The 12,905-nt window shown below is 38.0% G+C and overlaps 1 protein-coding gene across 6 annotated transcripts in view; it reads left to right on the top strand.

Moving 5' to 3' along the window:
• LOC140260410 (solute carrier organic anion transporter family member 1A2-like) overlaps positions 1–9,993 on the top strand; it is a 53,854-nt gene extending 43,861 nt beyond the window's left edge. For all 6 annotated transcript variants that reach the window (XM_072352781.1, XM_072352762.1, XM_072352788.1 and 3 more), the window contains 10 exons: positions 330–476; positions 760–858; positions 1,348–1,581; positions 2,974–3,138; positions 4,978–5,173; positions 5,853–6,018; positions 6,393–6,577; positions 7,110–7,174; positions 8,322–8,439; positions 9,301–9,993. In XM_072352781.1, the coding sequence (XP_072208882.1) occupies positions 330–476; positions 760–858; positions 1,348–1,581; positions 2,974–3,138; positions 4,978–5,173; positions 5,853–6,018; positions 6,393–6,577; positions 7,110–7,174; positions 8,322–8,439; positions 9,301–9,448 (1,523 nt within the window). In that variant the 3' untranslated portion in view covers positions 9,449–9,993. The remainder of the gene's footprint in view (positions 1–329; positions 477–759; positions 859–1,347; positions 1,582–2,973; positions 3,139–4,977; positions 5,174–5,852; positions 6,019–6,392; positions 6,578–7,109; positions 7,175–8,321; positions 8,440–9,300) is intronic.
• The last annotated feature ends 2,912 nt before the right edge of the window (positions 9,994–12,905 follow it).

The raw sequence follows: 12,905 nt of genomic DNA, 5'->3' as shown, positions 1-12,905 counted from the left end.
GGAAATAGCAGCTTTGATGAGGGAGATGAGTACAGGAAGAGTCCTAGTTTATGCAGTGATTGGACTGACAGGTGTTTAGACAAGATGTGGCATGGAGACAGAAGGGATATGAACTCTACTCCAGCAAGTGCAACTTCTTTTTATTCTGGAGCCTTTGGAGTATAGCAACTATTTATATCCATATAGAATATATGATCTATAAATAGGGTATATGTATGGGATTGATCTACTAATCACAGTTTTAACTGTTAGTCAGTCATTTGTCTACATCTCTAGAATGTAGCTGGTGGAATCAAAGCATTAATTCTGGCTTCTTATTCTATTCTCAGAGTGTGAAAAGGAGCCTGGGTCCTTGCTGTGGATATTTGTGATGGTTGGAAACTTAATACGAGGAATGGGTGAAACTCCCGTTGTGCCTTTAGGCATTTCATATTTGGAGGAATTTGCCAAAACAGAAAATTCGCCTTTCTACCAGGGTAAACCTCTCCTACCATGCTAATTCCTCCCCCCAAACAAAGGTGAAAATAAACAAAGGTGAAGAGAGAAGAAAGACATTACCTCATTTAAGCAATGAAGTTTGGATTAAATTGAAATGAAACAGTAGTAGTGTAGAACTTGTAATTTAACTATTTGTTGAAAGAATGTCATTTTTAGCTCTAAGTGTTCATTCAGTAAAGCTATTCTAAGCAACTAGAATTATTTCAACAAAATATTTATGTCTGTGTTTTGATTTTGTATGTTTTCTCCTTTTATATTCAGGTTGTCTACATACTGCAACAGTAATTGGCCCCTTTCTTGGTTTCTTGTTGTCATCATTCTGTGCAAAACTGTTTGTTGATCTGGAATCTGTAGATGCAGGTGATGGATTAATATGTAAAATCTTACATTGAATATAGGAAATCCTTTATGTAAATCAGTTGGCATAATGCTCTATCAACCAGCAAGATGGAGTGCTGAATGAACTTCAAATATGAAGTGCATTCATTTTAATTTGCTGGTATTTCTTTTAGGATGGAAAAAGTCAATATGGTATTCAATCCAATAAAAGCCCTGAGTTCACACATACATGAATGAATCTGCATATAAATTGATGAATGATTGCATCATCTGGCTTAACATAGGAAAAGGCTAAAATTAATTTAGCACAAACGGTTGAAATGATGAAATTTTCTAGACAAATAAGAAGATTGGAGGTTATTTGTTCTCTTTTATCAGCTTCAGTATAGATGTTTAAAGTGCTTTTAATAAACTATATCAGAGCTGATCAGAAAAACAGAGAATGAAAGTACAAGTATTTATAAACTAACTGAGATTCCATTGCTTTTCTTGTTGTTGTTTCTTTTTTAGGAGAGCTAACTATAACACCTACTGATGTCCGCTGGGTTGGAGCATGGTGGCTGGGCATTTTGATTTGTGCATTAGTGAATTTTCTTGCAGGACTACCTTTTTGGTTTTTGCCCAGGTCACTTGTGAAGGAAGGGGAAACCAATGAGTCTGAGGAGACGTGTAAAAAGGAAGGAGTACTATTAGAAGAAAATGAACAAAAGGAAACCAAACAGACCATGTATGAAATTGCTAAAGGCAGGTTATACTGTGTTTTATTATTGTCTTAGTTTTGTCCTTAGGGTGTGAACAGTATGCATTTTTTAAAATACCAATATGTCCAAGGTACGGAGTGCATGCTATGATTTTCTACTCTCTCTAGTACAAAGAATTTGAGCAAGCATTTAGAATGTCTCTTCACAGAGGCAGAGGGTTTCATTGATGCAGAATCTGAATTCACCCCTTTCTCTCTGCAGCATGAATATAGATCTGTAGCTTTTCTTCCTGCTGGGATTAATGCACTGAAATCTGGTTGTGAATACTACACCTTGGTGAGCTTTGGATCAGTTGCAGATATTAGATGCTTGTACCTCACATTCACTGAGTAGCAAAACCAGAAAGAAGCACAAGGCTTGTGCATTTCTTGAGTCCAGCTTAACGCCAAAAAGGAAATAGGCAGGTGCTTAAGAGTCTCATAAACATTTAATGACTGTTAAACAAAAATCTATTTGCTTTGCATTTATTCATGTTACTGTTAGCAATGTTCACATCTGCAGTTTTTCAGATCTATAAACCTGGGAAGCTATATACCCGCAGGAAGCTGTTTTTACAAGTCTAATATTTTTTGTGCTGGTTGGAAATATAAGTGCATAGATGAACTACTATTGTTGTTCTGCAGAAACTCACATTTTCCTGCAGTTTCCTGATACTAGCTCAGTACATTAGTTAACAGAGAACATCAGAAAAAGAGGACTGTATTTTCTTTTTGGTATTTTCTTGTTCAGATAATTAATAGACATAACACAGAGAAAAGACATTACTCAGAGAAAGTATAAATTAGTTTCTCAGTGTTTTACTCGGCAGAAAACTAGAAAATGCAGACTTTGAGCATATGATGGGAATGACTGCAGGCCTTTTCTGCCACATTGCCAACAGCTGTAATAACCAAAGTCAGTAATCACATGTCTGTTGCATGTTATCATAGGTACCTAGCGTGTTTGCATCCTTCCCTCTTTGTATTCCCTTTGCCTGGTGGGTGCAGAAAAAAGGATTTTGGTGAATGCTTTAGGTCATGGGCTGAGGTAAGCAGTAGGAAAGGTAGTGTAGTAGCTGCTGCTGTGAGTTCATATGTGCAAAGTTCAGACACTGAAAAGCTAAAAGACTCCTGAAACTTTCATGATCAAATGATTTTCATAAGCAGTAGACTCACTGGGGATAAGTGTATGCGAGGCTACCTCTGTGTAGAAGAAACATGTCAGGGTAGCCTGGACTAATCAATAAATCTTTGAGCTCTGGTGTCTGGCAAAGCACAAGAATTATCCTGATCCATTTAGTAATCACCTTCCCCTTTTCTTCCTCTTATCAACACTGGACAACAGATGATTAATTTCATAAAGTATCACACTAACTCATTACATTATTTCATTTCAGATTTCTTCCCATACCTCAAGGCTTTGCTTCGCAACCCAGTTTATATGTTATTTATAGTTATAAGTGTGCTACAGTTCAGCGCCTTCATTGGCATGATATCCTTCATGCCTAAATATTTGGAACAGCAATTTGGAAAATCTGCATCAGATGCCATCTTTTTAATTGGTAAATTTGCTTCATTCTGTTCTACCATCTCTCTGCTAAAACTCTCTGTGTATATATGTGTGTATATATATATATATATATATATATACGTGTATATTCATGTGTGTATGCACACATACACATATTATGGGAAAATGCATATATAAATGACAGATTCCACACTACAAAATGTTTCTAAATCACCATGCATTTTCTGCTAAGAATCTCCTCATTTTCTGTCAAGAATAGTCCCCTTCCCATCTGTTCAATTATGCCAGAAAGATGATCTTGTAGGTCCTTTCCAACATTGTGATTCTACGATTCCATTGTTCAAGACGCATCTGAATGAGGTGCTATGAGATGTTGTTTAGTAGCTTAGTGGTAGTAATGGTGATAGGAGGATGGTTGGACCAGATGATCTCGCGGGTCCTTTCCAACCTTGTGATTCTATGATTCTATGAAAGTTCAGCTGATGTAAAGCTTAAACCACTGATTTCAGAGAGGTTATTTTAGTTTACACTAAGAATGTTTGGGTGACTGATGCTTATATGATCATTGTTTAAAAATGATATTTTAAAGCAGAGGGTATATTTCATGTTCACAGAAACAACACTGTTAACACTCTTAAGACAAAGATGAGTTGAATGTATGTGTAGTTAAAATTGCCAGTGATCTTCAACACTTTCCATCATCTCCACTCTTCTGATGTTCCTTAGCCTTCTGAAACCAATAGATCCTCTTTCACATGCAGACCTCCATGGGAAGAAAGCACTGACCAAATGCCTGTCTTTTTATGACTTTGTGAGCCTCTCTTTTTTTCCCTGTGAGCAGGGACAAGAAGGTGGTGTACATCTGGAAACAGAAATGGCAAGTAGTTGTGACACAAAGCAAATACCCTGGAAGTGTCAGAGCCTTCTTATAGCTCCTCTTTTTCAGTTCTTAAATTCTCAGTGTTCTTTTGTTTAACTGCTCTGGCTTAATTTGATTATAATTTATTGAACTGTCATAGAAGGAAAATCTTAAAATACAGCTAGCCATATTTCTGTTTCTTAACTCAGTGCTTATCTTCCACAGCAGTTACATAATTTCTTTAATCCCAGAAACACAGAACGTCCCAGACTTTATGAGTATTACTATAATTCTCAGTTGCCAGTGTTTTGAAATTGTTTGTTCAAAGGCATGTAAATATCATCCTTTCCTTTTTGCGCTGATATTATATTGCTGGATTTTTTTTTAAAGACAAGCTGCCTTCTGTATCTAAGTACATTGTACTTCGAGAGAATCTTCACATTCAATAGTCTTCCCCTCTCCTCACCTCCTCCATGCTCACTGACAGTCAAGGATTGTTACAGAACCAACACTGCCTTGAGCAATGCCAACAAAACCATATGGTGAAGATGTAAAACTAGTTCCTGAATGACCTTCAATCACTATTTTCTTCCTTAAGGTATCTAACAGCCAAGGAGAGAGCAAGTTCAGTAATCTCATACAGAAATTTAATGTCTGTGCCTTCATTCCATGATGCTCAGCATGCTCAGCATTGGGTTTCTCTGTCAATTAGGGAGGCTGTACCTAAACCCTGTTCTGTACGTGTGTTGGAATTACACTGCAACTGCAGATGGCAATTTTCCATTGAATCATTTTAGTCCTACCCTCCAACTCTCCTAGCAGTTCACAGCTGCTGTTGACTTCAGTAGATGTTTTAGGTGTGCAAGAGAACTATTAAAACTCCATTTCCAACTCAGTTAAACTACTTAGTCACAGGAGTTATATGAGTCATTGCAAAGCAGTCATCCTTTACAAGTAGCTTTGATGCTCTCCTTCTTTATTTTAATATGGACTTTTTACTTTGTAAAATAGGTGTTTACAACATACCAATTATATGCCTTGGATACTTTTTTGGAGGCTTATTTATGAAGAAATTCAAGATAAATACCTACCAGGCTGCACATATAGCATGTTGGATAACTTTTCTGGATTACCTTCTATACTTTATTGCCTTTTGGACTATCTGTGACACTTCACCAGTTGCCGGCCTAACGGTTTCCTATGAAGGGTACGTTCTTTGAGGTGCAACCTGGATTTTTCTTGCCATAAATTAGACAGGGACTACACAGTTTTGAGAAACAGAGACAGGTACATTTTAGTTTCCAGCCTCACATAGCAACATATTGAAATTAATTCTTTGAGACATTTTGTTATACATTCAAGCCAAGTAACAGCAGGTTAAATAAAAAAAATGTTCATAAATCAAATATACATCAGTGCAGTTTTCAGAATTACAGAGGGAAACAAAACCTTTCTTTAACTTAACTGTACTTTTATTTCTAGCAAGTTGTAAGAGGGTATCTTACTTGCAGTTTATTGATTTAAAGCCTGCTATTAATCATTATGGGTGAGTCGCGTGTCTGGAAAATGAACATGCACTTTTATTTAATGCTTAGAGACAATCAAGAGCATACATGTCACAGATGAGAAAAAATCTGTAGGTTATGCCTTCCCAACTATTAATAGGTAGCATAACATAATATAATGTAATATGATAGTGTGACTAATATAACATCCAGTGGAAAGACAGAAAGGCATAACTCTGCATTCAGAGTCTAAGACAGGGGTATGTAGGATTGTGTATCTTGGTTCAACCCTTTAGCTACCATAGAATAATAAACACTTCAAGGGGTTACTATAGTTATTTAATTACTAAAATACTTCCTCATCTTCTAAATGTATTTCAGATTTGATCAGTTGTCATATGCAGAAAATACTCTACTTGCTGACTGCAACAGAGATTGTGATTGCACACTTAAAGTATGGGACCCAGTTTGCGCCAACAATGGAATCACTTATGTGTCATCTTGTCTGGCGGGGTGTAAGGCCTCAACAGGAACTGGAAAAAGTGTGGTAAAGCATCAATTCTATTATGCTGGGAAAAAAAATAAATAGACAAATATTGGTTATGAAAAAGAGGATCATATTTAATGGCAGTGGAAGAACCACGTAAGCAGGCAGTGCTGGAAATATAACAGTTCCTTTGATCATGGCATTCTTGTGGAAGTGTAGTGTCAGCTGTGTAAAAACAACACAGCTCCCTCCCTGCCTATAACCCCACACACCACAGGATGGACCTGTGCCTGGCAGACTGGTTAAGAGGCCACAGCTGCATGTGTGCAAAATACTCAGGAGCAGGGAGAGTGAGCTAGGTGCCAAATGCATGAATGTCATTCTCAATGTGTGAGTTTTGACAAGCCTGTGTGATTAAAACACTCTTTTGGCAGGTATTTGAAAATTGCACCTGTGTTGCAGCTTCAGAGTTTCCATTTCAAAATGCCTCTGCAGTTCTGGGCCAATGTGACAAAGGAGAAAACTGTGACAGGATGCTTCAGTACTTTTTAATACTGCAATTAGTCGGCAGCTTCATTTTTTCCTTAGCAGCAATGCCTGGATTCATGGTCTTGATAAGGTACAGTATAATGTCCTTACCTTAGAAAACCTACAGGATTTTTTACTCTTAGTCAGATACCCCCAGGAAATAAAAGCTTTTGGTTTGTGCACAGAGGGAGGAAGAAGAGAAAGCTATTATGTCATTTCTGTTTGTTGTTAAGGTTTAGTGTTGTGCTAAATTTGTTCAGGTTTACATTGATGTTACTTTTGGCTTTCAGCTGTTCCCCGAATGAATGTAGGGGTGTGTGAAATCAATTTCTTTATTGATTATGTCAACATGATGTTGATTAAACCACTGTACATTCTTGGACTTCATGCTGGCTTCTGTTCAAGTGGATGATACTGGGAAAATGGCTTTTCTTTTTGTGATTTGGCAGTCCTAGTTAAGGAATTTCATCTAATGAGGATAATGAACTCTTTCAAACTGTCATCTAATGAGAATGGTTTGGACTTAATTTGATGAAGTTTTTGATTGAAAAGAACAATAATGAAAGTATTTATGTTTTTAAGGTCATCTCTGTTAATCTATTTACAATATAATTACCATACAGGTCTCTAAAGCCTGAAGAAAAGTCATTTGGAGTGGGTATGCATGAACTATCTGCAAGAGTATTTGGTAAGAAACGCTGTAGCACACTTCAGGAGCATGGTTAGGTCTGCAGCAGCTATATGGATCACACCAGGACCCATATAAGCATGACACAAGAGTATGCTTCAGTATAGGGCCTTTGAACAGGAAATGTTTTTGTTTTTGTTTTTGGTTTTGTTTTTGTTTTTCTTTTTTCTTTTTTATGAACCTAGGCAACATTGGAAATGAGAACAGTCATTTATTTACATAGATAATTCCAAAAGTAATGTCTCCTATGTATTTCCATGGAAACTACCACAGAACACAGTGACACTGTTTGATAGAGCAAATTCTCAAATACAGAACACTGTATTTCAACATAGTCATCACTGTTAACTATCCATTTTCACCAGTGCTGAACAAGAGCCTGCACACCATGCTCGTAAACATCTGCATGGCCATTTGGAACATGACTTGTCTTTCACACTGCTGTTACCATTGCTGAAATGTACCACCACCATTCACCACTTCACTGTGCTCACGTCCACTCTGCTCTCTGTAAATGTTAAGCAGGAGTCAGCGAATGTCAATGGATGTCATTTTCTCCACATGGAAGAATTCAATGACATACCTTTGCTTCATGCACTTCCATGTCAGATGCCATTTTATCAGACTGCCCCTCTGCTGCCATCTGCCACACAGCAATACAATGCAAGGGAATACTGATGGGAAGGTCCTGCTGCCATCCCACTAGCATCAACCTCTAGAATTGTGGGCCAACAGAATAAAACAGGAAGCATTATTTTCAGAGCAGCCTTCATATACTGGGGAATAGGATGACTAGATTTGGCACTCATCTGAAAGTCATCTATACCTTTTTTTGCTCTTGCCAGGTGTTCACTGAACACAACAGTTACGGTTACTGATGAGAGAAAATATTGAGTTTTGCTGTCAGTAACAGTCCATATTTTAATGAATATATTGCTAAACACGCAACAGGAAATAGAGTCTTTTGTACAAGGTAGGTGAATAAGGAAAAAAAGGGAACGTAAGGAATATGGAAAACATGGTTCATACTGGAAGAGGACAGGGCAGATGGGTTAGATAAGAAATAGCGTAGGATTCTTGGTACGTTTGCTAATCAGAAAAAAAATAAAAATACTATTCACTAAAACAATGCTAATATCCATTTTAGCTGGAATTCCATCTCCCATTTTTTTTGGAGCTTTGATAGACACCACGTGCATGAAATGGGGTACTAAGTCTTGTGGTGGAGAAGGAGCATGTAGGATATACGACATAGTCAAATACAGGTATATTTTCCACTTCTTATTCGTTTCTCCTCCTTGCTGTATTATTAAATGCATATAGGTGCAATTGTGTGCTCTCCTTATTTTTCTAGTAGACAAAACACATTTCTTTGGTGTTGGCTTCATTTGTTGAGTGCAGCCTTTGTCACAGATGCTGTAATGTCCTTTAGCCAGAAATTCTCTGGTACCACAATTACAATCACTTACAATTTTTTAGGAGAACAGACCTAAAAATGCTAAATTATGACGAAAAGACCTAAAAGCAGTAAACTCTTGTGGGAAAAATGTCAGACATTTATTGTCTCTTTATACAGTATCTTTGAAAATAAAATGGTTGAAATAGTACTTGAATTCACTTCTAGGGGAAATTTAGATGTTATATAATTACACAAGTTGGAATTTGATCTAAACTACTACATATCATACCTTTTTCAGTCCTTCAGGAAGCACTGTGGGAATTGTTCAACTAATAGCCTCAAACTGATTCCATATAATACTGTGTAGAGAGGTTGGCTTTGGAAGAAGGCTAACACATGACTACCCAGCAGTTTTACTCTCAGGGTCTAGGCTGCCCTTTTCAGGTCTCTTTCTCCTTTTCCCTACAGAGAAGAGCTTACCTCTGTAAGGAGGCAAAGTGGCTGGCTTATCTAGTTAAATTGGTTGCCTGAAACTGAGTGATGTAAAAGCCACCTCACTGCCACTGATATATATTTTTTTCTAGTGTTGATTCACCTTCCTTGAGATCCAGGATCAGGGCACCAACTTTGGAGCATCTGGGCAATTGTCACAATAAGACGTATGCCAACCAATTTAGCTATTTTTTCATGAATACTTATCTTTCATAACCTGCATCTTTTATTTCAGGTGGATTTACCTTGGTCTGCCAGCATTGTTACGTGGACTGTCCTTTATCCCAGGTTTAATAACTATCGTTATTTTAAAGAAGAAACTTACATCTGAAAGGAATGTCTCATTGAATGCACCAGTAGAATTGCAGGAAAAGGGACAATAAGCATTGAGACAGCATTTCGAAGCAGAATATATTGTGAAAAAACCTCACAGTGTAAATTTTGGACATATCTTTGTAAACTATTTCTTATTTTAATTAGTGAACTTCTGGGCAGAGATTAATAGATTTTTACAAAGTTACATCCTAATTGTATTTTCATAATATTACCAGCTCATAAACAGGAGTTACAGGAAAAATAGGTTTGGTGCAAAGGCACAAAGAGTAGAAATATGCCAGGTTTGATTAATCTGAGCAAAGGAGTACAAAGCAGAAGCATACAGTTTCAATCCTGGTTTCACTGAAGGTAGACTCCAGTGATGTCAGATTTTGTCCTGGAATTCTTCACTCTCTTCTGCCACCATCTCTCTTGTTGACTGTAGACAAGATGTGAAGCTTTACTGAGCCTGAGTTTTTCATGAACTTAAGTCATCAGTCTTTTCAAGCAAGGACTGTATGGTATTTTACACAGTGTATGTGGTCAATATAATGGGAACTTATTTTATATCATGTGCTGTGGTAATAACAACTAATACAAATAAACTTAATTTAAAAAATGCTGTACTACAGTGATATTTTAAGGTTTACATAGAGCATGGACAAGGGAGAGTTATCAGGATTTGTTACTTCAGCTGCATTCACTTTAGTAGATAACTTGTACACAGAGTAAAAAATGATACTTGAAAGTATTTTGCCCATCACATTGATGTCTGCTAAATCCTGTATCTTCCCACGGCTAGTCAAATTATTACCTGAATGATACAAAGCAGTACTTGTCTTTGTTCAACTTTTATTTCTGTCAGATGAAATGCTATACTGAATGTAGTACCCATTTGGTGTTCAGCATCAGTGAGCCATTGCCCTGAGATATCTTAAATATCTCTAGAGAAAACCCATTTGGAAGACCCTGCTGCAGGGCACGTGTTACACAATGAATATATTTGGTTGAGTACAGTGTGTACATGTTTAGCTGAGTGTTTGGTCCAGTGCAGAGGACCTTGGGTCTGTCTGCAGAGTGCCAAGAAAGAGCTTCTTAAGCCATTTGATTACAGCTGCTGGAAGCACAAAAACCAAATCAACCAACCAACCAAAAACAACAAATAAACCCCAGCCCTGATTACTATTCCGTACTGCACAGGGCATGAAGGGAGTTTCTTGATATGTATTCTATGCTATAGGTCAACTGGTCTATACCATACACTAAAATTGCAGTAGTTGCAAATGTTTCCTGTGCATTTAGTCTATGTGACATGGATTCACTGCCATTTTATCCATCTGGGACCTTCTGAAGCCACAGGATAGCAGGAAGTACATTTTCTAAAGGTAGTTATGTCAGTTTATATTCTGTTTTGCCTTGGGGTATCTTATTAACTCTCTGTGCATATGTGCTTGGAATTTTGCCTGTCCCTCACAGAATCAAAGACAGAAGATCAATTTATTTGCATAGAGCAGGAGTTTATCTCCAGAGTTTAAAGTTTCTTTAACTGTGCTACTTCCTTACAATTAATTATTTTGGAAAGATGGGTCACAGCCCCTGTCTGCGTCAATTAATGGAGCTGAAAAGGTATGGAATCATAGAATCATAGCATTACTCAGGTTGGAAAAGACCTAAAAGATCATCAAGTCCAACTGCAGCCTAACCATAGTACCCTAACAACCCTCTGCTAAATCATATCTCTGAACAACACAGGCAAGAACAGTGACTCAACCATCTCCCTGGGGAGCCTATGAATAGAATAGCCATCAAACATTATCAAGTCACACTGCAGTTTAGGGCTAGCCTAAATCTGGCATTATCCAAATACCTCTTAAGCACTGACAGGCATTGGGCATCAACCACCTCTCTGGGGAACCTGTTCTGCTGTTTGACTGCCCTCATAGTAAAGAACATTCTCCCTTACATACAGTCTGACTGTCTTGCAAGGCAGCTTTGTGCTGTTCCCTTCCTGTCATCAGTAGCAGGAGCAGAGCCTGGAACCTCTCTCTACTTCCCCTTCTCAGGGAACTGCAGAGCAATGAGATTGCTCCCAGTTCTCTGGACTGGATAACCCCAACAGGGTAACTTGATGAAGGGTTGTACAGTGACAATAGTATAAAGATAGTAGTAAATATCCAAAAGGTTATTTACAGGAAAAACTCAACTATATGGAAGCCTTCAGTCAGCTGAGAAATGCTGAGACAATCTCCACCAAGGAGCAATCTCCAAAAAATGCTGCCTTAGTGGTGGTCAGCCCTTAAATGAGGTCTAGGAGAGGTGGAATCAAGCTCCACCCCTTCCGTGAGCACAGCTAAATTACTCTCACCTGTGCTCCCACAGCTGACCCAACACTCGTCTCAGATGATTAATCAGAGGTTCAGGCTGTGATTGCTAATTTCTCATACAAGGGAAATAGAATGAAAAAGAAAAATGTGATACAGTTTGTGACAGAGCAAAGAGTGTAGACCTTGGTTATGCCCAGGACCTTCAGAGGCCTCTTGAGCACAGCTGATTTTAAGCATTGCTCTTGCTGCTCTGGGGAATTCACTGAAAGCCATAATTCAGTTCATATTAGGTATTATATTCTCTCAAATCTGCAGTTAAAAGTATTTTGCAGGCATTGGCATGGTTTGGTGCCAAGGTAACCTGGGAAACTGGAAAGATACAATGCACTGAGGTTTCACAGCTGTAGCAAACAAAAGGGCTTTGTTAGGTAGACAAACCTGTGCCATTGAAATGGAAGGCTGCCAAAGAGTCAGGCCTAGTTAACTCACTGTGCTTTGAAATGGAAGGAAGCAGATAAGAAAGTCTCCAATTTAGTCTTTCAGTACATGCATTTATTTTCCTTTTAATTGTTCCAGTTCATTTGCCTGAGAACATGGCAGTGTTACAAGCCACCTTCCCCAGGTGCTTTGAAATCATTAGCCTGCTATTCGATCTGTTTATCAGCTCAGCAGATGCTGGCTGAGTGATGGCATGGCAGAGAGGTTTCTTAGAGTAAGTGAAGGGTGGGAGCATCATTTCTGCAGGGCAAAACCAGGAAATGGAGAGTACAGGACGTTCCAAAGCAATTGTAATAAAACCTTTATGATACACTGTATCTGGTGCAACAGATATTCCTAGGATTAGATCAGGAGGTTAGAAGAATAATCTTGGAGCTATTCCTTCAAATTTAAATCCAAAACTTAGGCTTGATCCTTCCAAGTTCTGAGCATGCTGACCTTGTTCAGGAAGCAAATTTGTGTGTGTTTGATACAAAAATGAATGGCTTCATTAAGATTTATTGTTTAAGTAGGCAACTTTGGAGATTTAAAGACTGACCCCCAGCTGCCATTGTTGTGATGCTCCTCTGAACAGAAGCTACTTACTCTGAGGGCTGCAATAGGAATTCAGATGGTATACTCTCTTCTTGTACGTTTGGGCACTATGGGTAACACAAGCCACAAATAACAATAATGCCAATAAAAGGCTGTGTGAAGTTAATTT

Source organism: Excalfactoria chinensis, chromosome 1, assembly GCF_039878825.1.
Source record: "Excalfactoria chinensis isolate bCotChi1 chromosome 1, bCotChi1.hap2, whole genome shotgun sequence".
NCBI lineage: Eukaryota > Metazoa > Chordata > Aves > Galliformes > Phasianidae > Excalfactoria > Excalfactoria chinensis.
This window is presented reverse-complemented; position numbering and strand designations above follow the sequence as displayed.